The following is a 27,890-nucleotide window of genomic DNA, read 5'->3' as shown; positions in this document are numbered from 1 at the left end:
AAGTAACCGATCACATTGTACAATGTCAGTTAAAAAAAAAAAAACTATGCATCGTTGGGAATGTTTCATAAGCAAGCAATTACTGAGGTCTACACCAGTTGAATTCGGAGCATGTGATGAATACAAAACAATTTGGTACCTTTTCAATAGATAAAGTTGCAACATTTAACAAATATAGCTAGCAAGTTGACATGACGTCACTGAGTAAGGACATTCTAGTGACCTGGGTATTGAAAGATGGGACCATCAATGTCGGTCTGCATAAAATATAAAAAACGACCAGAATCGATTGCCTAGTAAAATCAAATTCATAGCCTTTTGGGCGTAGACTGTTCGAATTCATTCAATGAACCACCAGGGGGAAATGAGGTGACACGTGTCTAAAAGCTTCTGAAAAGTACTATCAATTTGTTTCAGAAACTTTCAGGGTTGTCCTCGGAGTTCAAGTGCTGGGCTTTGTATTTTCGTGGTCAAGGTAAGATTGTTTTTATGTCTCGCACCCAATATGTTCAACGCTTCAACTTGTATGTGTGCACTCCAAATCGGATATCCACGTGTACCAACCAAATTCGAGGCTTCCTGAATTTGTTGGGTGTATCGCAAATGGTCATTATGCTAGCGCCTTAAAATGAAAACACGTTATTTGGATGTTTAAATTGACTCCATATGTAGGATCTGGAGAGATGATGCACCTTCACAAGAAAACCGCTAAAACGTATTCTTTACGTTCTTCTGTGCGTCTCATCAGCTAGTCTTGATGCAACTATCGTACAACGGCTAGTTTTTGAATTAAACTAAATTTAGCAATGATCAGCCTGGTCTCAGACTAGACATAACATAGTACACGTAAATCTCGTGCACTCAAATTAGTGCGCTTGGTATGGTTACTTAAGGCAAAAACAAACGTAGGATGGATGGTTGGTTGGTTGATTGGTGTGGGTGTATAGGGCAAACGTCTAGCAACCTAAAGGTTGTGACTTCGATTCTCATCCCGGACGATTTTAGCTAAGTAGCAAATGTTCAACTACTTACTATGTTAGCTAATCCTTATCCCTAAACTTCACCCTTGAACTCAACTCCTAAATCTAACCCTAAACCCTATATTAGCTAACGTTAGCAAACTAGCTAAAGTTCACATAGTTAGAATTTGTAACATACTTTTTTTTGCTAATTTGTGACATATTGTACCAGTTGTAATTCGTAACATATTTGAAATGACTAATGGACATCTACAAACGTGTACATGCCTTACGAAACATATCATACTAAATGGAGAGTCACTGATGTACGTACAGAATAATAAATGCTTTGAGACCAGGTTGAAATGATTGACACAGCAAACATAAAAACATGCAACCTATGAGTATGAGTCTAAAAATCAGAGTAAATAAACAAATCAATTGGAATTACACCATCTACAACAATAGCATATATTGAAAGTCTATTTACTAATGGACATTTCCATGTATAAGGACCCATGAGCACCAACGTGAAGTTCATAGAGCATGTTAAATGTGGTTTCAAATGAAAGCTAAGAGTCTATATTTTTGAAAATTTAAGGCATATATACATTTTTCAACTATTTTCTATCCTAAATGTTAGGAATAAGTAAAAGGGATCTCACATGCTGACTGTGTGCGCAAGCGTTGCAAAATAAATGTACACATACATGTTACTCTGATTCCAAGACGGCGTAGCAGTCAAACGTCTGTTTGTCTTGTCCTGTCCCATGTATATATTTTTCTTCGTACATATTTTTCTTCGCACATATTTTTTTAATCTCAAATTCCATCTACGGACTGAACATACTCTCCTGCCTCACCCAATGTGGTATGGATATGCAATTTTTTACACTTTAGCACTAGAACCCCAATAAGCAGCTAGCCAGCTAACTAGCTAGTAGTCAGCCACTGTTAGCGGTCATCACCGTTAACTCGGACATCAGCCAGCCTCAGCCTGGTCAATTTCTGCCAGTGTGCACAGTGTGGTATCAACCCAGAGTATATTAGACTGCTTTTTCTCTACCACATCTTCAGATTCTTACTGCAAGCTCTGAAACTTTACAACAGAACATTGCAGCTAGCTAGCTGCTATCCGAGTGGCTACTCCTGGCTAACGTCTCTGTCCCTAAGCAAGCACCAGTTAGTTAGCCTGGAGCTAGACTCGTCTCCCGGCTAGCAGAAGAGGTCCATCATCCAATTCTTGGGCTACAGTACCTATTTTGCCAATACCTGGACCGTTTTACTGCCGACAAGGAGCCCTGCCGATCCATCACGACTGGTCTGCCGACGTAACCATCCGAGGGGGTTTCAATAGGCTCTTCCATTGTGACGTCCATCGAAGGCCCATTTGCTTGCCACGGCCCGCTAGCTGTCTAAATCGCCGTGCCTCAAGCTCGCCTAGCTACTCACTGGACCCTATGATCACTCGGCTACACATGCCTCTCCTTAATGTCAATCTTCCTTATCTATTGCTATTTTGGTTAGTGATTATTGTCTTATTTTACTGTAGAGCCTCCAGCACTGCCTTAGCTAGCCCTATTGTTCCACCCCCCACACATGCGGTGAACTCACCTGGCTTAAATGGTGCCTCTAGAGACAACCTCTCTCATCGTCACTCAATGCCTAGGTTTACCTCCACTGTATTCACATCCTACCATAACCTTGTCTGTACATTATGCCTTGAATCTATTCTTCCGCGCCCAGAAATCTGCTCCTTTTACTCTCTGTTCTGAACGCACTAGACAATCAGTTCTTATAGCCTTTAGCCGTACCCTTATCCTACTCCTTCTCTGTTCCTCTGGTGAGGTAGAGGTTAACCTAGGCCCTGCAGCCTCTAGCTCCATTCCCATTCTCCAGGCCCTCTCATTTGTTGACTTCTGTAACCGTAAAAGCCTTGGGTTTCATGCATTTTAACATTAGAAGCCTCCTCCCTAAGTTTGTTTTGTTCACTGCTTTAGCACACTCCGCCAACCTGAATGGCCTAGCCGTGTCTGAATCCTGGCTTAGGAAGGCCACCAAAAATCCTGAAATTTCCATCCCTAACTACAACATTTTCTGACAAGATAGAACTGCCAAAGGGGGCGGAGTTGCAATCTACTGCAGAGAGAGCCTGCAGAGTTCTGTCATACTATCCAGGTCTGTGCCCCCAAAAATTGAGTTTCTACTTTTAAAAATCCACCTTTCCAGAAACAAGTCTCTCACCTTTCCGCTTGTTATAGACCCCCTTCAGCCCCCGCTGTGCCCTGGATCCCATATGTGAATTGATTGCCCCCCATTTATGTTCAGATTTCATAATATTAGGTGACCTAAACTGACTGGGACATGCTAAACTTCTTTGGGGTAGAGGGCAGTATTGGGAATTTTGGATGAAAAGCGTGCCCAAATTAAGCTGCCTGCTACTCAGCCATAAAAGCTAGAATATGCATATTATTAGTAGATTTGGATAGAAAACACTAAAGTTTCTAACGAATTCAAACGAATGGTGTCTGTGAGTATAACAGAACTCATATGGCAGGCACAAACCTGAGAAAAAAAACAACCAGGAAGTGGGACATCTGAGGTTTGTAGTTTTTGAACTCAGCCCCTATCGAATACACAGTGGGATATTGGTCATTTTGCACTTCCTACGGTTTCCACTAGATGTCAACAGTCTTTAGAAATGAGTTTGATGCTTCTACTCTAAAGGAGGGGCTCATAAGAGCTCTTTCAGTGAGTGGTCTGGCAGAGTGCCACAGTCTCAGTCTCACGCGCTCACGTGAAAGGTAGCTACTTCATTTCTGCAGACAAAGGAATTGTCCAGTTGGAACATTATTGAAGATTTATGTTAAAAACATCCTAAAGATTGATTCTATACATCGTTTCACGTGTTTCTACTAACTGTAACAGAGCTTTTTTGACTTTTCGTCTGAAACTAGTGAACGCACTTTATGAATGTGGATTACTGGACTGAACTCGCTAACAAAATGAGCTAATTTGACATAAATGATGGAGATTATCGAACAAAACAAACATTTTTGTGCAACTGGGATTCCTGGGAGTGCATTCTGATGAAGATCATCAAAGGTAAGTGAATATTTATAATGCTATTCTGACTAATGTTGACTCCACAACATGGCGGATATATGAATGGGCTCTGAGCGCTCTACTCAGATTATAGCATGGTGTGCTTTTTCTGTAAAGTTTTTTTTGAAATCTGACACAGCGGTTGCATTAAGGAGAAGTTCTTACGAAGCCACTCCTTTGTTGCCCGGGCAGTGTGTTTGGGATCATTGTCATGCTGAAAGACCCAGCCACGTTTCATCTTCAATGCCCTTGCTGATGGAAGGAGGTTTTCACTCAAAATCTCACGATACATGGCCCCATTCATTCTTTCCTTTACACGGATCAGTCATCCTGGTCCCTTTGCAGAAAAACAGCCCCAAAGCATGTTGTTTCCACCCCCATGCTTCACAGTAGATATGGTGTTATTTGGATGCAACTCAGCATTCTTTGTCCTCCAAACACAACGAGTTGAGTTTTTACCAAAAAGTTAGATTTTGGTTTCATCTGACCATATGACATTCTCCCAATCTTCTTCTGGATCATCCAAATGCTCTCTAGCAAACTTCAGACGGGCCTGGACATGACTGGCTTAAGCAGGGGGACACGTCTGGCACTGCAGGATTTGAGTCCCTGGTGGCGTAGTGTGTTACTGATGGTAGGCTTTGTTACTTTGGTCCCAGCTCTCTGCAGGTCATTCACTAGGTCCCCCCGTGTGGTTCTGAGATTTTTGCTCACCGTTCTTGTGATAATTTTGACCCCACGGGGTGAGATCTTGCGTGGAGCCCCAGATCGAGGGAGATTATCAGTGGTCTTGTATGTCTTCCATTTCCTAAAAATTGCTCCTACAGTTGATTTCTTCAAACCAAGCTGCTTAACTATTGCAGATTCAGTCTTCCCAGCCTGGTGCAGGTCTACAATTTTGTTTCTGGTGTCCTTTGAAAGCTCTTTGGTCTTGGCCATAGTGGAGTTTGGAGTGCGACTGTTTGAGGTTGTGGACAGGTGTCTTTTATACTGATAGCAAGTTCAAACAGGTGCCATTAATACAGGTAACGAGTAGAGGACAGAGGAGCCTCTTAAAGAAGAAGTTACAGGTCTGTGAGAGCCAGAAATCTTGCTTGTTTGTAGGTGACTAAATACTTATTTTCCACCATCATTTGCAAATAAATTCATTAAAAATCCTACAATGTCTGTCATAGTTGAAGTGTACCTATGATGAAAATTACAGGCCTCTCTCATCTTTTTTAAGTGGGAGAACTTGCACAATTGGTGGCTGACTAAATACTTTTTTGCCCCACTGTATTGGAGTGCCAACAAAAGAAGCTTGTCAAAGGTAAGGCATGAATTATATTTTTACTTCTGCGTTTTGTGTTGCGCCTGCAGGGTTGAAATATGCTTCTCTCTCTTTGTTTACTATGGTGCTAACCTCAGATAATAGCATCGTTTGCTTTCGCCGAAAAGCCTTTTTGAAATCTGACATGATGGCTGGATTCACAACAAGTGTAGCTTTAATTTGATATCTTGCATGTGTGATTTCACGAAAGTTAGATTTTTATAGTCATTTATTTGAATTTGGCGCTCTGCATTTTCACTGGCTTTTGGCCAGGTGGGATGCCACATATCCCAGAGAGGTCCCACATATCCCAGAGAGGTTAACAAACAGATCACCGACCATTTCGAATCCCACCGTACCTTCTCCACTATGCAATCTGGTTTCCGAGCTGGTCATGTGTGCATGTTTCCGAGCTGGCCAAGACTTTCGACTCTGTCAATCACCACGCTCTTATTGGCAGACTCAATAGCCTTGGCTTCTCAAATGACTGCCTCGCCTGGTTCACCAGCTACATCTCAGATAGAGTTCATTGTGTCAAATCAGAGGGCTTGTTGTCCGCAACTCTGGCAGTCTCTATGGGGGTGCCACAGGGTTCAATTCTCGGGCCGACTCTTTTCTCTGTATATATCAATGATGTCGCTCTTGCTGCTGGTGATTCTCTGATCCACCTCTACGCAGACAACACCATTCTGTATACATCTGGCCCTTATTATGGACTGTGCTAACAAACCTCTAGACAAGATTCAATGCCATACAACACTCCTTCCATGGCCTCCAACTGCTCTTAAATGCAAGTTAAACTAAGTGCATGCTCTTCAACCGATTGCTGCCCTCACCCTCCCGCCCGACTAGCATCACTACTCTGGACGGTTCTGACTTAGAACACAGTTGAAGTCGGAAATTTACATACACCTTAGCCAAATACATTTTAACTCAGTTTTTCACAATTCCTGACATTTAATCCTAGTTCAAATTCCCTGTCTTAGGTCAGTTAGGATCACCAAGTTATTTTAAGAATGTGAAATGTCAGAATAATAGTAGAGAATGATTTATTTAGGCTTTTATTTCTTTCATTACATTCCCAGTGGGTCAGCAGTTTACATACACTCAATTAGTATTTGGTAGCATTGCCTTTGTTTAACTTGGTCAAACGTTTCGGGTAGCCTTCCACACGCTTCCAACAATAAGTTGGGTGAATTATGGTCCATTCCTCCTGACAGAGATGGTGTAACTGAGTCAGGTTTGTAGGCCTCCTTGCTCGTACATGCTTTTTCAGTTCTGCCCACACATTTTCTATGGGATTGAGGTCAGAGCTTTGTGATGGCCACTCCAATACCTTGACTTTGTTGTTCTTAAGCCATTTTGCCACAACTTTGGAAGTATGCTTGGGGTCATTGTCCATTTGGAAGACCCATTTGCGACCAAACTTTAACTTCCTGACTGTCTTGAGATGTTGCTTCAATATATCCACATAATTGTCCTGCCTCATGATGCTATCTATTTTGTGAAGTGCACCAGTCCCTCCTGTAGCACAGCACCCCCACAACATGATGCTGCCACACCCACGTGCTTTACGGTTTGGATGGTGTTCTTCGGCTTGCAATCCTCCCCCTTTTTCCTCCAGACATATCGATGGTCATTATGGCCAAACAATTCTATTTTTGTTTCATCAGACCAGAGGATATTTCTCCAAAAAGTACGATCTTTGTCCCCATGTACAGTTGCAAACCGTAGTCTGGCTTTGTTATGATGGTTTTTGAATAGTGGCTTCTTCCTTGCTGAGCGGCCTTTCACGTTATGTTGGTATAGGACTCGTTTTACTGTGGATATAGATACTTTTGTACCTGTTTCTTCCAGCATCTTCACAAGGTTCTTTGCTGTTGTTCTGGGATTGTTTTGCACTTTTCACACCAAAGTATGTTCATCTCTAGGAGACAGAACACGTCCCTTTCCTGGGCAGTATGATGGCTGCTTGGTCCCATGGTGTTTATACTTGCGTACTATTGTTTGTACAGATGAACGTGGTACCTTCAGGCATTTGGAAATTGCTCCCAAGGATGAACCACACTTGTGGGGGTCTACAATTTATTTTCCGAGGTCTTGGCTGATTTCTTTCACTTTTCCCATGATGTCAAGCAAAGTGTCACTGAGTTTGAAGGTAGGCCTTGAAATAAATCCACGGATACACCTGTATTCGACTCAAATGATGTCAATTAGCCTATCAGAAGCTTCTAAAGCCATGACATTATTTTCTGGAATTTTCCATGTTTAAAGGCACAGTCAACTTATTGTATGTAAACTTCTGACCTACTGGAATTGTGATACAGTGAATTATAATTGAAATAATCTGCCTATAAACAATTGTTGGAAAAATTACTTGTGTCATGCACAAGGTAGATGTCCTAACAAGAAATGTGTGGAGTGGTTGAAAAACGAGTTTTAATGACTCCAACCTCAGTGTATGTAAACTTCCGACTTCAACTGTATGTGGACATCTACAAATACCTAGGTGTCTGGTTAGACTGTAAACTCTCTTTCCAGACTCACATTAAGCATCTCCAATCCAAAATTGAATCTAGAATTGGCTTCCCATTTCACAACAAAGCATCCTTCACGCATGCTGCCAAACATACCCTCGTGAAACTGACTATCCTACTGATCCTTGACTTCGGCGATGTCATTTACAAAATAGCCTCCAACACTCTACTCAGCAAACTGACTGTAGTCTATCAAGGTGCCATCCGTTTTGTCACCAAAGCCCAATATTCTATCCACCACTGCTACCTGTATGCTCTTGTTGGCTTGCCCTCACTACATATTCGTTGCCAAACCCACTGGCTCCAGGTCATCTGTAAGTCTATGCTAGGTAAAGCACCACCTTATTTCAGCTCACTGGTCACCATAGCAACACCCAACCGTAGCACACGCTCCAGTAGGTATATTTCACTGGTCACCCCCAAAGCCAACACTTCCTTTTGCCGCCTTCCAGTTCTCTGCTGCCAATGATTGGAACGAATTGCAAAAATCACTGAAGCTGGAGTCTTATATCTCCCTCTGTAACTTTAAGCAACAGCTGTCGGAGCAGCTTACTGATCACTGTACCTGTACACGGCCAATCTGTAAATCGTCCACCCAACTACCTCATCCCCATATTGTTATTTATCCTCTTGCTCCTTTTCACCCCAGTATTTCTACTTCTACTTCATCATCTGCACATCTATCACTCCATTGTTAATGCTAAATTGTAATTATTTCACCTCCATGGCCTATTTATTGCTGTACCTCCCCAATCTTCTACATTTGCACATACTGTATGTAGATTTTTCTTTTGTGTTATTAACTGTATGTTTGTTTATTTGTAAATCTGTGTTGTTTGTGTCGCACTGCTTTGCTTGGCCAGGTCGCAGTTGTAATTGAGAACATGTTCTCAACTGGCTTACCTGGTTACATAAAGGTGATTCAAATAAAATTCAATTATTGCACCCACACTGTTCAAACCTGGTTCTGTTTGTGATGCTACAAGTTCCGCCTCTCCCATCTCCTCATATCAAATTAGCGAGCCTATAACTGACTGATCAGTTATTTTTCTCTTATTGTGACCTCCCTCTTCACGGTTAGCATTGAGCACTTCCCTTCATCTTTTTGGATCTTCTCCAAGATCCATTGTCAGAGGAACTTCTACATTCCCAGGAGGTTTCAGAGTTGGATGAGTGGTGAGGAAGCAAGCCTTACATTCACCAAAAGCACATAGCTTCGATTTCAGGTCACACATACTTGAGTTGACCATGTCCTCAAGGTTTTTGGTGGACTGAAGGCCAAGGCTGTGAAGAGAATTTGCCATGAACTGTAAATTCTCATGGGTTTTGCGGTGACAAGTTTCACGATCAGTGTCATTGGGCGTAACAACCCCAAATGGCCCGAGGCGGCAGAAGGAGGTATAGGACAACTGACCTAGTTCCCCAGACTGGAATTTGTGCAGATTGTGCAGATTTTTCATTGTGGTGGTCGTGTGGTGGTTTGTTTGCATCATCACGGAGGAAGAAATCCTTAACTTTTGATTTCTGTTTCTGTTCTGCTTCCTTTCCTTCCTCGTCAAAAAAGAGCAAAGGTCCCCTTCCAACTTCGCACTCCTATTTGAAAAGCACAACACCGTCTGGGCATACTTCTGAAGTGAATACTTCGGTATATTCACAGAGGTCACATTTGTAATGTTTTGCTTGTTCTTCTGTTTCCTTACATTTCTGTATTTTGTTTTGACATCTTTAATGAGAGATGTGTGAAAGAGAAGTGCCCTCTTGATACTTTATGTCACATTCTGATGTCTCAACAATGCTTTGACTGTTGAACGAGGCGATACAGATGCCTGTTCTCCCCTAGTCCTTGCATACCTCTTCCTGTATTTTTCCTTTTTTTCCTCTCCTTTGCTACTTCTGATTGTAAAATCTCTTTTTGGAGTCTACTGTGTGTTTTTTATTTTCTTCTAATGCGTTCCACTTGCTGGAGTTGCCTAAAACACATTAAATGAATGGTTAGGATTATAGAGGTAGAGTCAGAGATAAAGTTAAGGATTTCTTAGTAGATCGGGATTAGGGTTAGGGATTATGGTTAGAGTTAGTAGAAAGTTTAGCAACTAATAATCTTAAATGCCTTATTTTAAGCATATTCTAACCTTGAAGGCCCAGGCTGATTTTCAGGAGTTGAGGGGGGTGTTTGGGACTGCAGTATCGCACTAGCCTTGGCCCTGGCTCTGAGTATCCTTTTGGAATCTCTCCATTCCTTCCTTTCTGCACTCTGTCACTGAGTTTAGCTATTGTCTTCTTCTTCCCTGTCTCCTCCATTTCTCTAAATACTCTCTCCTTCTTTCTGGGTCAGCATTACATCATTCTCTGTATTGTCTTCTTCTTCCCTGTCTCCTCCATTTCTCTAAATACTCTCTCCTTCTTTCTGGGTCAGCATTACATCCTTCTCTGTATTGTCTTCTTCTTCCCTGTCTCCTCCATTTCTCTAAATACTCTCTCCTTCTTTCTGGGTCAGCATTACATCATTCTCTGTATTGTCTTCTTCTTCCCTGTCTCCTCCATTTCTCTAAATACTCTCTCCTTCTTTCTGGGTCAGCATTACATCCTTCTCTGTATTGTCTTCTTCTTCCCTGTCTCCTCCATTTCTCTAAATACTCTCTCCTTCTTTCTGGGTCAGCATTACATCCTTCTCTGTATTGTCTTCTTCTTCCCTGTCTCCTCCATTTCTCTAAATACTCTCTCCTTCTTTCTGGGTCAGCATTACATCATTCTCTGTATTGTCTTCTTCTTCCCTGTCTCCTCCATTTCTCTAAATACTCTCTCCTTCTTTCTGGGTCAGCATTACATCATTCTCTGTATTGTCTTCTTCTTCCCTGTCTCCTCCATTTCTCTAAATACTCTCTCCTTCTTTCTGGGTCAGCATTACATCATTCTCTGTATTGTCTTCTTCTTCCCTGTCTCCTCCATTTCTCTAAATACTCTCTCCTTCTTTCTGGGTCAGCATTACATCATTCTCTGTATTGTCTTCTTCTTCCCTGTCTCCTCCATTTCTCTAAATACTCTCTCCTTCTTTCTGGGTCAGCATTACATCATTCTCTGTATTGTCTTCTTCTTCCCTGTCTCCTCCATTTCTCTAAATACTCTCTCCTTCTTTCTGGGTCAGCATTACATCATTCTCTGTATTGTCTTCTTCTTCCCTGTCTCCTCCATTTCTCTAAATACTCTCTCCTTCTTTCTGGGTCAGCATTACATCATTCTCTGTATTGTCTTCTTCTTCCCTGTCTCCTCCATTTCTCTAAATACTCTCTCCTTCTTTCTGGGTCAGCATTACATCATTCTCTGTATTGTCTTCTTCTTCCCTGTCTCCTCCATTTCTCTAAATACTCTCTCCTTCTTTCTGGGTCAGCATTACATCATTCTCTGTATTGTCTTCTTCTTCCCTGTCTCCTCCATTTCTCTAAATACTCTCTCCTTCTTTCTGGGTCAGCATTACATCATTCTCTGTATTGTCTTCTTCTTCCCTGTCTCCTCCATTTCTCTAAATACTCTCTCCTTCTTTCTGGGTCAGCATTACATCATTCTCTGTATTGTCTTCTTCTTCCCTGTCTCCTCCATTTCTCTAAATACTCTCTCCTTCTTTCTGGGTCAGCATTACATCATTCTCTGTATTGTCTTCTTCTTCCCTGTCTCCTCCATTTCTCTAAATACTCTCTCCTTCTTTCTGGGTCAGCATTACATCATTCTCTGTATTGTCTTCTTCTTCCCTGTCTCCTCCATTTCTCTAAATACTCTCTCCTTCTTTCTGGGTCAGCATTACATCATTCTCTGTATTGTCTTCTTCTTCCCTGTCTCCTCCATTTCTCTAAATACTCTCTCCTTCTTTCTGGGTCAGCATTACATCATTCTCTGTATTGTCTTCTTCTTCCCTGTCTCCTCCATTTCTCTAAATACTCTCTCCTTCTTTCTGGGTCAGCATTACATCATTCTCTGTATTGTCTTCTTCTTCCCTGTCTCCTCCATTTCTCTAAATACTCTCTCCTTCTTTCTGGGTCAGCATTACATCATTCTCTGTATTGTCTTCTTCTTCCCTGTCTCCTCCATTTCTCTAAATACTCTCTCCTTCTTTCTGGGTCAGCATTACATCATTCTCTGTATTGTCTTCTTCTTCCCTGTCTCCTCCATTTCTCTAAATACTCTCTCCTTCTTTCTGGGTCAGCATTACATCATTCTCTGTATTGTCTTCTTCTTCCCTGTCTCCTCCATTTCTCTAAATACTCTCTCCTTCTTTCTGGGTCAGCATTACATCATTCTCTATATTGTCTTCTTCTTCCCTGTCTCCTCCATTTCTCTAAATACTCTCTCCTTCTTTCTGGGTCAGCATTACATCATTCTCTATATTGTCTTCTTCTTCCCTGTCTCCTCCATTTCTCTAAATACTCTCTCCTTCTTTCTGGGTCAGCATTACATCATTCTCTGTATTGCCACTGTCTTTCAGCTGCACTAAGAGGAGGTGCCATTCCTTCAGAAAGACCTGATTCAATTGATATTTACTTATTCTTAAAATACTATACATGCTAAATATACTGTAATTATGTAATACAATTTATGAACAAAAACACATATTTTGCAACACACTACTGCAAGATATCCATTTATCCACCCTATTGAGTGTATGTCCACCCTGTTACGTGTACATGGATAACAGGGTTTACGATAATAGGGTGGACATTTTGAGCTAAAATTAGCTCCAAGTGATCGTGAGGAAGCTAGGATAATGGCTGCCACTTGAAAAGGAATTTGCATTGTTTGACAAATATATTTTGAAATTATGGAATTCAATGAACGCCTTTTTGTGTTTTTGCTTAACAGGGTGGACATGTCATGCTTTCCCACATCACCGACATATAATGATGAAAATTGTTTTCCCGCCAAGGAAGTGAACCCTTTCGGGTTTGAACCCTCCATATAAAGCCTAACACTAGGCAGCAAGATGCAGTCACTGGTCAACGAGTACTTCCACGCTGAGAAAGTCAAATTGCAGAAGCATCTAAAATATTTTTATCTCCCTAACTAAAGCAGTTTATAGTGTGTGTGTGTGTGTGTGTGTGTGTGTGTGTGTGTGTGTGTGTGTGTGTGTGTGTGTGTGTGTGTGTGAACAAAAACCTTGTGATAGGACAAAAACAATTAGGGTGGAGGATTTTTAAATATTTTGCCAACAGGGAATAATAATCCCCAATATTTTTTTGAATCATTAACTGTAATTGGAAGGGAATGATGACAAAAGTATCAGCATATTTCTTTGATCAGTAACTGTAATATTATTACTCAAAATAGCAGTAACTCCGTTATATTACTCGTCACCGCAAAAAGTTATATTATTACTGTAACGCATTACCCCTAACACTGGTCTCACAAACCACCATTGAGTCACCTGCTACAGTCTACCCTTCCACTGGCATACTGTTTTGTTCAGCTCATAACTGTTTTCTTTCTCTTTCAGTCATCTGGTGGTCAACACAAGTGTGAAAACAGTCTGGAGAATATTCTCTCTGTCTCTCGCTGTCTCTACCCTCCCCTCCGACCAAATCTGAACCAATCATAGACGCTATGTTTCACAAATTGGGAGAGTACAGTAAAGTTAAAAGATTTTGAGTACGGTTCAGCACAGTACTTTATATATTCAGTATCGCTATACAAATTAAATGTATTATTTTTTTATAACCATCATTATGCATTTCTGTGTAGCACAGATCAGGGACTAATGATGACATGCCATTATTGCAGTTCTGTTCCTGGGTATAAATCTACTTCACTTACTGTAGTTCATAACCAAAATAGATTTTTTTTAAACCCAAGGTGTCATTATAATAGCTGACATCCCATTCTTTCTGCAGACATATTTGAATCTTAATTCTGAGCAGATTTTCAATTGTTTTTTTGAAACCATGGTCACATAAAAAACGGAGGGAGATTTGACAGAAATTCAGTTACTAAACGTTGCATCTGTTCTTCGCGTAAATGTGTTTTTGTAAAATGGTCAGTCTAAATTGTGAAAAGTGTTCATTTAGCATAGAGTTGTATGGTTTGTTAAACTTTTGAAATAAATCGTTTTTGTATGGCATATATTTTAATGTGAAAAATCTGAAAAAATGTACAGTTCCTTTCATTTGGAACCAGGAGTAAAAATATGTGTAGCATGAGCCTATGCATCAAAGGTTTTATTGTATAGCCCATGGCTACTCAAATACTATTTGGGAAGGTCCGGTCACACTAATGCCCTAGGTTGCAAAAGTCCAGATGGATTTGCCATTTAATGTCGTAGGAACAAACCCCACCTCACAACCCATGAAACCCCAAACTGTTCACACCCCTCTTGGCAGATACATTTTTTAAAAGCTAATTTCTTGCAATTCTACACATTTTGCCATGGGGCATAGAGAACCTTTTGACTTTTTAAAATGAATTTTCTGCAGTTCATGACCTGACTTATGTGTTTATATGATAGCTAAGTATCTCAAAAAATTCATTTGGTGCTCCCTGGGGGTTGAGTCCTCAAGGCACGTAATCAGGCCATGATAACTAGTCTACAAGAGTTCAATATGTTAGCCTAACTTACCTACCTAGCTTATATGTTGATCAACTGGACATTTCTGACAGGTTATAAATAGCTCTTGGAGGTCTCAGTTAATGACATAACAGGAAAACTGCCCATACACTCAACAGCATGACTTGAAACTAATCAAATCACAAAAGAGGTTAGGCCTGTATGCTCCTCTCTGTGACAGTAGTAACTTGTCACTTTAAATGTGTGTAAATACCAAACAGAGACAATACCTGGGCCAAACAATTATGGTTTGGGGAAATAAAGTGATGATTTGACTGTTTTTCTCTGTAGTGATTTGTGTGTGTACTTAAAAAAGGTATATTCAAGATCATGTTTTTGCTGTCATGAAACACTTTGATCCGGATTGTGAACTTCATCATCATCCTCTTTTCTATCGACAGAAACATGTCCCCTGCACCAGAATCTCCTCTGGGGTACATCCCCCCAGACGGGGGCTGGGGCTGGGTCGTGGTGTTTGGGGCCTTCATCTCCATTGGCTTCTCGTATGCCTTCCCCAAAGCCCTCACAGTCTTCTTCAAAGACATCCAGCTGATCTTCGGTGCCTCCTACAGCCAGATAGCATGGATCTCCTCCATTATGCTGGCAGCCATGTATGCCGGTGGTGAGTAGGCATTCATGAAATCAAGCAGCTCTGAGCCAGCATCAAGTCACATGAGGACCACAATGCACAGATTGTATTAACGGATGCATGTCTTGTATGGAGCTTTGCAGTTGCTTGTTTTTTTCATCCCCAAATTGTAGGCCTGTATCTTGCATGTGAGGACTGAGTGTAACAGCTGGAACTAATCAAGAAGAATGAGTACTACTGTGTTCAAATGACTATGACAGCCTAAGAAGTGAAGTCTTTGTGCAGTCATCAGACTCTTCTCTAAAGTTAGATGTTATTATCCCTGAAAAATACATAGATGTTTGTAGTTTATTTAGTAAGTCTACTAGTTGAAGAAAATACAGTAGTAGGCTATTTGAGATGAAAGCCAAGCAATTGCAACCGACTTTATCATGCTGATAGAGTAAGCATAGAATAAGAAGCTTGCTGTCTTACTTTACTCTAATGAGCTTTCACAAAGCAACCTCTCATTTTGGAGACCCGTAAATATATTGAATTAAAGAAACTCGTTGACCAGTGGCTGCATCTTGCTGCCTAGTGTTAGGCTTTATATGGAAGGGTTTGGCATAGGTTAGTCATGTGATTTTTACACCTGACACAAATTTGTGTATTTAAACAAAGCCACTCTTTCACTTATGAATGGGGATGTGAGGCGGCAGGGGATTCACCCTGGGGCATGTTCAGTTGGCCAACATGAGTGTTGATCCAGGGCACAAATATATAGACTGTCTGTCAGTTGAAAATGCTGTTTTTTGTTTTGTTTACCCTTGCTCTGTTTGCATGAGCATTTATATTCACAATTGTCAGTCTGTGCCACAAGCCTTGATGGGACCTGGTGTGATGAATGACCAACATGAGTGTTCCATGTCACAATAAGAAAAAACTACCGTCTTAGAAATCACTGTTGTTACTCAACGCCTGGGCCTGAATTTATTAACGATTAGGCACCTTACATGACTCATTAGATGACACTGAGATATTATAATAGAATGATCCAATTGAAGTTTGAGATAAATCAATCAGTGGCTGCAAGGTTAAAAGATGACAGGGAGCCTGACTCACCTGCAGTCACCAGCACAGAGAATCCTGTGAAATATTCCTGTTCTCAGTGGCAGAGGCACATGGCTTTATCATATTGTCCTTGGCTCAGCTTTTGCAATGTCACCCAGTTGAAAAAAGACAGGGAAAATATATCAGTCATGGGTTCAGCACATTTGGGCCTCGCACCAAGTCCCTATGGGACAAACGTGACAGCATTTCAGGGGACCTATGACTTAGGGAGCCAGAGTGATAAAGTTATAATGGGAGAGAAAATTGTGATGTCTGGGATGCAACCCCAAAGTAACACAGGAACTGGGAGGATGTGATCTATGCAATACATACCACTAGTCCCTATCCTCACTGGGGTTTGCTAGGCTGGATGAATCTGTTCTAGCTAGGGCACTGCTCAGATTACATGTCTTTTTTTTATGATCCAGAAATTATTGCGGTATGTTGTAGATTTGTACATGCACAAGTGTATTTTTTAAAATATCTATGCTGCCACTACTAAACATAGCATTTTTCATCAATGAAAAGAGGGAAATAAGACCTGATATGGTGTACTTCCGCTGGACCTGTGGGACGGGATGAGAAGCAGGGTTTGATTAAAAAACAAAGGGAAAATAAAATGAGAATTTGATTTATTCTTTGAACCTGTACAGCTGCTTTTACAGGAAGTATTACGTCAAGGTCATTGTCAGAATATACAGTGAATTCGGAACGTATTCAGTCCCCTTGTCCTTTCCCACATTTTGTTACGTTACAGCCTTATTCTAAAATGGATTTAAAACTAAATGTCCCTCATCAATCTCCACACAATACCCTATAATGACAAAGCTAAAATAGGTTTTTTGAATTTTTTGCAAATTTATTAAAAATAAAAAATATACCTTATTTACAGAAGTATTCAGACCATTTGCTATGGCACTCGAAATTGAGCTCAGGTGCATCCTGTTTCCATTGATCATCCTTGAGATGTTTCTACAACTGTGGTAAATTCAATTGATTGGTCATGATATGAAAAGGCACACACCTGTTTTATATAAGTGCCCACCATTGACAGTACATGTCAGAGCAAAAACCAAGCCATGAGGTCGAAGGAATTGTCTGTAGAGCTCTGAGATAGGATTGTGTAGAGGCACAGATCTGGGGAAGGGTACCAAAACATTTCTGCAGCATATGAGGTCCCCAATAACAGTGGCCTCCGTCATTCTTAAATGAAAGAAGTTTTGAACCACCAAGACTTCCTAGAGCTGTCCGCCCGGCCAAATTGAGCAATTAGGGGAGAAGGGCCTTGGTCAGAGAGCTGACCAAGAACCCGATGGTCACTCTCCAGAGTTATTTTAGAGAACCTCTGTGGAGATGGGAGAACCTTCCAGAAGGACAACCATCTCTGCAACACACGACCAATCCGGCCTTTATTGTAGAGTGGCCAGACTGAAGCCCCTCCTCAATAAAAGGCACATGACAGCCCTCTTGGAGTTTACCAAAATGCACCTAAAGGACTCTCACCATGAGAAACAAGATTATCTGGTCTGAATTTGGCTTGAATGCCAAGCGTCACGTCTGGAGGAAACCTGGCACCATCCCTACAGTGAAGCATGGTGGTGGCAGCATCAGGCTGTGGGGATGTTTTTTCTGCGGCTGGGACTGGGAGACTAGTCAGGATCGAGGGAAAGATGAACGGAGCAAGAGAGATCCTTGATGAATACCTGCTCCAGAGCGCTCAGGACCTTAGACTGGGGTGAAGGTTCACCTTCCAAAAGGACAATGACCATAGGCTGACAGCCAAGACAATGCAGGAGTGGCTTCGGGACAAGTCTCTGAATGTCCTTGAGTGGCCCAGCCAGAGCCCGAACTTGAACCGGATTTAACATCTATGGAGAGACCTGAAAATAGCCGTGCAGCGACACTCCCAATCCAACCTGCCAGAGCTTGAGAAGATCTGCAGAGAAGAATGGGAGAAACTCCCCCAAATACAGGTGTGCCAAGCTTGTAGCGTCATACCCAAGAAGACTCGATGCTGTAATCGCTGCCAAAGGTGCTTCAACAAAGTACTGAATAAGGGACTAAATACTTATGTAAAAGTGATATTTAAGTTTTTTTTATTTGTAATGAATAAAAAAATTGTCTTACTGTTTTGCTTTGTCATTATTGGGTATTGTTTGTAGATTGATGAGGGGGAAAACAATTTAATACAACATGTGGAAAAAGTCAATGGTTCTCAATACTTTCCGTATACTAGAGATCTGATGTTTTTAAAATTACATTTTAGTTTTTTAAAATTTTATAAATCACGAGCTATGTAAGTAAACAACAATTATTTAAAATTTGTTTTTTAACACATGTAATCAATTTTGGAGAATGGATTCAGAGTGGTAAAAATAACACCATTATTTTATTCAGATTAATCATCAGTCGTAAACTTGCGATTGAAATAGCCGCTGTCTGCCAAACTAATCCGCTTATTTTTTTACTAGGAATTTTCAATTATCACCCACCCTCCTTGCAGATTGTCATTCTAGCACTGACTAGAAAGGCAGCATGTTGAGATTTCAATAATCGTGGCAGCCTACATATTTTCTTGATTGATGCTCCCTCTTTTTTTATTTTATTTAATGAATTGCGGGGAATGATTTAGCGTTGTGTGATGCTAAAGGACTGTTCTACGTGTTCTCTGTGGCAGGGTTATGAATGAAGGATAAAGAGAGACCGAATATAGAAGGCCCTTTAATTACTGATTGATCACTCACACTAGCTGTTTTTGCGGGAACATTGTCAGGAGAAATGCTCATGAGTCACTGGCTTGCTTTGCTTATGTAGATAAGATAACTATTTAGAACATCAGTTACCCCTTCAAGCCCTTTTAAACATGAGTTCCTATGTATGGATATTTGACCGGCAGTGCGGTATGGGTAATGAATAGGGATGAAGGGTTAGGTTTTGGTAGAGATCTACCGGTCGGATGTCAACTGCCTATCCATGAACCTAAGACTGACACTTTCTCTCCCCTTCTCCTCTCTACTCTCTCACTCTTTTCCTTTGCAGGACCTATCAGCAGTATTCTGGTGAATCGCTATGGAAGCCGGCCTGTGGTCATAGCTGGTGGAGTGATGTGTGGCGTTGCTATGGTAACTGCTTCTTTCGGCAATACCATTACGCATTTGTACATATGCGTAGGAATCATTGGAGGTACCCACTCATTTCATACATTTGATTGACGTGGCTTGTTTTGTGATTTTATGTTTATGTGTGCGCCAAATCATACTCAACAGTAACAAAAATCTATTGTTTTTAACTGAAGGAAAGTTGACAACTAAGACAACTTTGATAATTATTTCTGTAGGCCTAATCCAAAAGTTTACTGTATGTTCTAAATGTGTGAACCTAAATAATTCTAATTGTGGTCCTATTGAAGATAATGTAGTTGATTAATTATACCTAAAACACAACGTTAGATATAAGGGTTCAGGAAAGACATCTGGGACGATGTGTTGTGTAAATGAACCAGTCTCGACACGGGCTTAGATTTGTTTACCTTGCCGATAGACCAGCCCTCCCCCAGCCCTCAAACAGCTCTCCCCCAGCCCTCAACTAGCCCTGGCGGTGCTCCTATGGGGCTACACATCCTCTCTGGGTGGCCCTGGTCTCCCTGGCTGGGCTGGCGTGCTGTCTGTCTGGGTTCAGGCCAGGGAGTCTCAGCCTCTGGGTTGTGTCCGGTGCACTGGAGGGGGGAAGGGGGGGGGGGGGGGGGGGGGGGGGGGCAGCGCAGGTGTAATTAGAATGGTGCCATTCTGGTTCCAGGAGAGCACTGTTTACCAGGGCTCCCTGTTCTCTCCCACAGGCTACCGTCCTGGCCCCCACATGGCAGTGGCTGCCAAACGCCACCCAGCGAGACTCATTAACCAGCCACTGAGCTGCAGGCCTGGAGGATTAATAGAGGGAGGAGGGATTTGTGTTGTGTTCTATCCTCTCCTCTTTGCCCTGGCCCACTGAGACACACTAAGACACACATCCCTCTCTCACATACACGTACAGTGCCTTCAGAAAGTATTTACACCCCATTGACTTTTTCAAAATGTTGTTGTGTTGCAGCCTGAATTTTAATTATTATAAATAGAGATTTTGTGTCACTGGCGTACACACAATACCCCATAATGTTAAAGTGGAATTATGTTTTTATAAATGTTTACAAATGACAAAAATTCAAAGCTGAAATGTCTTGAGTCAATAAGTATTCAACCCCTTTGTTATGGCAAGCCTAAATAAGTTCAGGAGTAAACATTTGCTGAACAAGTCACAAAATAAGTTGCATTGACTAATTCTGTGTGCAATAATAGTGTTTAACATGATTTTTGAATGACTACCTCATCTCTGTACCCCACACATACAAAGTGAAGTTATTCATTACACTTTGGATGGTAAATCAATACACCCAGTCACTACAAAGATACAGGCGTCCTTCCTAAATCAGTTGCCTGAGAGGAACGAAACCTCCCAGGGATTTCACCATGAGGCCAATGATGACTTTTAAACAGTTACAGAGTTTAATGGCTGTGATAGGAGAAAACTGAGGAAGGGTCAACAACACTGTAGTTACTCAAGAATACTAAACTAAATGACAGTGAACAGAAGGAAGGAAGCCTGTACAGAATACAAATATTCCAAAACATCCTTCCTATTTGCAATAACGCACTAAAGTAAAACTGCAAAAAATGTGTCAAAGAAATTAACTTTTTGTCCAGAATACATGTGTTTGGGGCAAATCCAACACTTCACTGAGTACCACTCTTCATATTTTCAAGCATTGTGGTGGCTACATCATGTTATGGGTATGCTTGTCATCAGCAAGGACTAGGGAGTTTTTTTAGGATACAAAAAAAAAGGAAATAGAGCTTAACACTGGCAAGAGGAAATCCTGGTTCAGTCTGCTTTCCAACAGACACTGGGAGACACTCACCTTTCAGCAGGACAATACCCTAAAACACAAGATCAAATATACACTGGAGTTGCTTACCAAGATTATTATTATTATATATTGTTTTACCTAAATTTAACCAGGAAGGGCTCATTGAGATTTGAAATCTTCTTTTCAAGAGCATCCTGGCCAAGATAGGCAGCACCAAGTCATTACCCCATTACAGACTGACAACGTGAAAAACTACACGTAATTTAGTAAAAACCATAGAAATCACAGAAGTGTAACGAAATCATAAAACAGCAAATTAAAAAACATTGACAGGTCAAGTTTAAAACTATTTTGTAAGGAGTTCCAAGCCGATGGTGCAGAGTACATAAAAGCCCTTTTACCAAATTCAGTTTGGACATTTGGAACAGTTAGCAGGATAAAGTCTTGCGAACGAAGAGAGTACCCACCACATTTCTGAAGAATAAAAATGCCCAAAGAAAATGGTAATAAACCCAAAATGGCTTTGTAAATACAAGTATACCAGTGACTGAGCATACGAGTGACTAAAGAATGCCAGACAACCCTGGTATATAAGGTGCAGTGGTGTATAAGGGGTTTTGCAGTTTTAAAATACATCTCAATGCTCCATCATAAAGGGTGTCAATTGATCTCAAACACTGAGCGGAAGCATTCATTAATAACATATCACTATTGAATGTTCCTGAATGGCCTAGTTACAGTTTTGACTTAAATCTGCTTAAAAATCTATGGCAAGACTGGAAAATGTCTGTCTAGCAATGGTCAGCAACCAACTTGAGAGAGCTTAAAGATTAAAAACAATAATAATGTGCAAATATTGTTCAATCCAGGTGTGCAAATCTCTTACACAGAAGTACTCACAGCTGTAATTGCTGTCAAAGGTGATTCTAACATGTTTTGACTCAGGGGTGTGAATACTTATGTCAATTATATATTATTTCTGTATGCAACAACCAGTTAAGTTGAAGAGATGTCCTCCCTCTGTACCACCTCAGAGACAAATAACACATACAAGGAGTATTTATTTCTAATCATTGTGCTTTAAAGAGCATCCCAGTTCAATCAAGTTGAGACAGAGATAATTGTTGACCAAAACTCTTAAAACAATGAAGATGAAAACGAATTAAAATCCCCTGTGGAGCTGGGATATCTACCTTGCATTAAGTATTGTGTTAGCATGTACTTTTCAATCAAGGAAGAATGCATACTGAGAACTATTTATATCTGTGAACTAAAACAAGGCTTTGGAATTTGTGTAGCTCAGTGGGCATTGTTCAGTGGGGGATTGTGAGCAGCAGACATTTAGCAGTCGTTAGAATGATGGAATGGTTCAGTCGAGGTTGCTACCTGGAGCTCTTCATCTTAAAGTGGAGACTCATTTAGAGAATAAGATGCTCATTTACAGGCTGAAATGTTACTAAATTGGATTTTGGGGAAAGGAGGTGGTAGTGAATGAATTACCTGGAGTCTCTAATTTGCCATTAAAATGTAGAAAAAAATTCTGAAAATGTTCCAGCTTCCTCAAATGAGATTTTAGTTGGCAATGTGAAATGAGATGGAACCTTAATGTGCACAAAGTAGAATGGTCTTCATTTAATCCTGTAGTACCAGTCGTTTTAAATTGTATCCTCTGAAAATGTGACATGTGAACGTAACTACTCTCCTCTCTTGTATTTCCTGCAGGGTTTGGACTCTCCTTTAACCTCCAGCCGTCCCTCACAATCATTGGGAAGTACTTCCAGGTCAAGAGGCCATTAGCCAATGGGCTGGCCATGGCAGGAAGTCCAGTCTTCCTCTGTACATTAGCACCTATCAACCAGTTCCTGTTTAACCACTTTGGCTGGAGGGGCAGTTTCTTCATCCTGGGAGCTCTGCTGCTCAACTGCTGTGTTGCCGGCTCTCTCATGAGGCCCATTTGTCCAAAGCCAACTGGAGGCCAACTCACGCAGACAAACGGATTCCCGAAGAAACCTCCCACGGACCAGTCTGAGGCCCAGGTGAATGGACACAACACACAGCGTGAGAAAGGCTGTATGGAAAACTTCAACAAGTTTCTGGACCTCTCACTCTTCAAGCACAGGGGCTTTCTGATCTACATCGTAGGGAACACAATGATGTTCTTTGGTTTCTTCGCCCCTGTAGTGTTCCTGGCCCCGTACGCCCGGAGCCATGGCTTTGATGAGTACTCCTCCGCCTTCCTCCTCTCCATCATGGGCTTCGTGGACATGTTTGCCAGGCCGGGGACTGGGCTGATAGCTAACACTAAGTGGATCAGGCCCAGGATCCAGTACTTCTTCAGCTTTGCCATCATTTATAATGGTATGTGCCACCTGTTGTGCCCCTTGGCCAGTGGGTACTGGGGGCTGGCGGCCTACTCAGTGTTCTTTGGTATAGCGTTTGGCATGGTGTGTGCCCTGCTGTTTGAGACACTCATGGACCTGGTGGGGCCTCAGCGGTTCTCCAGTGCAGTGGGACTGGCCACCATCATAGAGTGCGGCCCCGTGCTCCTGGGACCACCTATAGGAGGTAAGCCTACACACTGAACACAGCCCACAGTCCCCCTCCTTCTCCAGAGTCAATACACATACAGCTCATAGACACCTAACGGCTTTAGCCAACAGAACCTATTGACGAAAGGACAAGCACCATTTTACTCGAGTCACCACTCTCCCTCCAGTTCTTCTAAGATCACCTCTCCATCGTCGTTCAGTACATGGCATTCAGTACTATCCCAGTATTACACGTGCACTTGAGAGAAGGAGGAGTCCTACTTTAGAAGACGTTGGGTAAAAAAAAATGTTTTTTTTATTTGAAGCAGATAAAGCAGCTAGTCGGTTGTTGCTCTCTTTCTCACTCTGCTCCTCTGTCACGGCCTGTATGGTGGTGGAGTGGAGCCCAACTTCTTTCCAGGGTGTCATTATTGTAAGACATTCCAGTAGAATTGGATTATCATCGGTGAGCAGGGCGGCCTGGAGCGCACGGCCCTCCTAGAGAAAAGCAGTAATTGGTCACGGTTATTTACTGCTGTAAATAAGCCGGGCCGCTCCGGCTTTCAGGGCACGCCCGCTAGAGGATTCATCCTCCACGCAAATTATGGAACATTTTTCGGAGCTAAGAAGCCGTAAGGGTAATGACGGTCTCTCTGCGACTCTTTCGCTGTCTATTTTCCCTTCTCTCTTTCCCAGGTCCCCTCGGCCTAGAGTATAAGGCCATTAGACCTCTACTATCACTGGCTGCAAACAAAAGCTTGGAGAGTTAGTTATTGGCGTTACAGAAACATTTGACCATTGCAGTGTTCCCAACTTAATTTGATTAGCTGACGATACGTTCATGGAAGATTAAAGATACACTGTAAGTGATTGACTCTAACCCCAAATCCTAATTTGCAAGCACAATCTAGTAGACTTTACTATTAAAACAATGTCATAGATCTCTCTCTGGTTCTAAGGTTTCAGAGGAGGCATTTCCACATAATAGTTTACTACTGATTAGGAATCATTGTGTAAGATTATTCTGACAGGACCATTTTGCTTTCATGCTTTTTTTGTGTGTTATCAAAAAGGGTTAGTTCTCCCCCCATATTTCCCTGAAATAGCACAACGTTTCAAAACGTAATCTTCTACAGTCAACTTTGATGTTATTTAGCACAGAGGAGAACCAATAATGTTGCCATTCTCTGCTCAGCCCAAACTGTTAAATAACACATTTTCATGGAAGTGAACTTGCTTATGGTCTTTGAACAACCTGTGGGCTTCATAATAATACATAATACAAATTCTCCTGGAGATAATCTCATTTCAGTCTCTGAAATGGTAGAACACACTTCTCTTCCCCAGACAAACTGGTGTTCTGCCTAGTCCATAGAGATCCTATGGTCTTGTCTGTCAGGTGGGTAGGATCCTTTTGTAGTCATTCCTATGCTTCTCTCTCATCTGCAGAGTTTTAAGGAGGTGTAAATGTATAGCCCTCCTGGTTGTATTGAGCGACCCCGTTCTGAGGTGCTCATTTAATGGAGGCAAATGCATCTCTCTGCACGTTGAGCATTCTTCTCCAGAGAGTCTTTACGTTTCCCATTACAAGTCTCCTCGTTACGGCCAGCCTTGTTGTTCTGCACCGTGCCTCTGCCCTAACCTGGGGGTCAGCCTAATTAGGAGGAAGTGATGTAATTGGTGTAATTATCCTTTTGCTTTCGTGTTTAATGGAATCTCAGTTCAGACCTCACTTCACTCATCAGACTTGGAACTTGGAAGCCATGAATATGCATTTAGAAAAGAGGTGACTACGCCAGATGGACTTAATTACCGTTCAGCCAATCAAGGGCTGCCTTAATTAGGGTGACGGTTATCTGCATATGCCCACAGGACAGAACACCCTCAATCAGACCATGGCCCTGATGCTGATTTATACTGGACCATGGGCAAAGTGACCCCCCCATCCCCTCCCTTTATACTGAACCATGGGCAAAGTGACCCCCCCCACACACACACACATGAAAGAGAGAGATAAATGAATGGCCCCGTCCATATCAGCTTCATTGAAAATTGACTCATTAAGAACAGTCTTTTAATTGGTTTACCTAACCTGAAAACTGCCCCTCCATTTAACAACCTAACTTTGTGTTTATGTATAGTGGGTGTTTAGTGTTGTTGATTGTTGATTATGTCAGACTCAGTAATTGACCATTAGTAACTGAGTTTGCCAGACATTAGTCCATTACAGGTAAATACTCTTATAAAAGTTTTAAATGCAGAGGGCAATCAAAGGCAATGTCTCCTTGTACAACACATGGAAGTTAGATTAGATGCATAGAAAGTTTATGGGTGTAAATCATGTTGTGGTGCTCAGCTGTAAAAAACTTTCTAAATGTATTCACTAGTCAATGACCATAAACTCCCCATACAATAGCTTGGGATAGTACAGCTTGGGATAGATAGTACACCGTTGTCACAGATGATCTTCACCTTCGTTAATCAATTTAGCAGATCCGACAAACATCTGACATGCATAACCCTGCAGAGTGTTATACAGTATACACAGGCGGAGGGGTGGACAGACAGACAATTAGATACACACCGTGGAGGCTGAGTGAGATGGGGAGGACTGCAGAACGATCCAGGGGAGGATGGAGGCTCAAAAAGCTTATGGTTCCAATCTGATATAAACTACATTTGTCACTTTTTTTCCTCTGAAGCGGGCTAGTTTTTGATCGTTTTCAGAATGGGCATGGCCACACTCCTGATTCGTTCTTGTGCAGCAGACAAAATTGCCTTCCCAGAGAGCAGTGTGGAGCGTGGCCAGGTGTAATGGCTCCATGTTATTTCCTGCATGTCTCCAGTAGGATCGTCCTATCTTCTTCTCTACAGAACAGAGTTTGAAAAGCACATTAAACCATACCCATGTTACACCTCCTGATTCACCTCGTGGAGCGAGATGGGGAAAGGCTTCCCTAAACCCATAACAACCTGTTGATGGAAAGATACTATAAGCAGGGGGGATTTTTGTGGCGATCTTGTCTAACTATACTTTCTATAACTGAACTTTTGATCGGAAAAAGGGAACAGAGACTTTGTTTAACCTTCCGTATCATTTCTGCTCCCCTGCAGGAGCCTTGGTGGACACCTTTGGTGACTACAAGTACCTGTACCTCATGTGTGGAGCGGTGATGGTGTTCGCAGGACTCTTCCTCTTTGTTATGAACGTCTACAACTACAGGATGCTGGAGCGGGAGAGGAGGCAGGAGGAGGGAGATGTGAAGGAGGGCTGTGAGAACCAGGAGCAGGGTATGTGGCTGTGTGAGAGGGGAGAGGCTTCCTCAGAGGAAAGAGCAGAAGAGCCTGAGTCTACGAAGGAACAAGACACCCAGGGAGAATGAAACATGCTATCCATCACAACAGTGTATACAAGCACACTATATTGATTTCAGTACATCAATGTATAGGCCTATCTCATATCCCCTCCACCCACACACACACATCCTATTTGATTCTGTTTATGTTGGTTCCTGTTAATGTGTTAACTCTACTACTAACCTTGGTGGAGTACACTCCTGTAGCTGTTTCCCCATGCTGACAAAGGCTGTTTGGAGAGAACTACTTCTGGCTGTATGAGATCAAATAGCAGTGTAATCCTTTCCGGAACGTTATTTATTTGAGCAGCCAGGTGTGCCACCCCCCCTGAGCAGTCCCAGCTAGTATCCAGTTTCTCGTGGTCAGGGACAACTCCAGGCTCCAGGCAAAAAACACCTAATAAATCAATGTAAAGTTACATCGAGTGTTACTCTGTGAATTATGACCATTAAATACATACTTGATATCAATGATGAAACTGTGAACAAACATTTGCAGTTGAGAGGTTTGTCACATCTATGACGAGGATGTAATATTTCAGCCTTGTGGTAGTCATGAACATTTCACTCTTCTGCCTGTATTGATGTTACAATGGGTGGATGAGGAATGCACTGTTACTGACATTATGATGTCATGTTATGCGTCTTGTTCAGGATCCATTTTTCACTTATATGACCAAAAGAAGTGTCTGCTTTAAAATGTTCCCAAACAGATCATAGAATGAATGTAATGAACACGGATTCAGCTGTAATGAAGTTTACGATGACAATGTAATTTATGTCTAGGCTGTAGATTTGCATAAACTGTTTGTTTTCTTTTAAAGATGGATTTATTGTTTTAAGATGCTAACTGGAAGGACTGTATTTGAAGGACTGTATCCAAAGCTAATATGATTGGGTAGAATACTCAGCAATAAATGCCATCATTCTTA

General features: G+C 41.7%; 1 protein-coding gene across 1 annotated transcript; it reads left to right on the top strand.

Annotated features, from left to right (window-relative positions):
• Positions 1–377: 377 nt before the first annotated feature.
• On the top strand, positions 378–27,890 carry LOC139414289 (monocarboxylate transporter 2-like). Its single transcript, XM_071162199.1, has 5 exons — positions 378–475; positions 14,898–15,118; positions 19,214–19,357; positions 22,797–23,639; positions 26,717–27,890. The coding sequence occupies exons 2-5, from the start codon at positions 14,902–14,904 to the stop codon at positions 26,983–26,985; spliced, it is 1,473 nt and encodes a 490-aa protein (XP_071018300.1). The 5' UTR covers positions 378–475; positions 14,898–14,901; the 3' UTR covers positions 26,986–27,890.

Source organism: Oncorhynchus clarkii, chromosome 7, assembly GCF_045791955.1.
Source record: "Oncorhynchus clarkii lewisi isolate Uvic-CL-2024 chromosome 7, UVic_Ocla_1.0, whole genome shotgun sequence".
Classification (NCBI taxonomy): Eukaryota; Metazoa; Chordata; class Actinopteri; order Salmoniformes; family Salmonidae; genus Oncorhynchus; species Oncorhynchus clarkii.
This window is presented reverse-complemented; position numbering and strand designations above follow the sequence as displayed.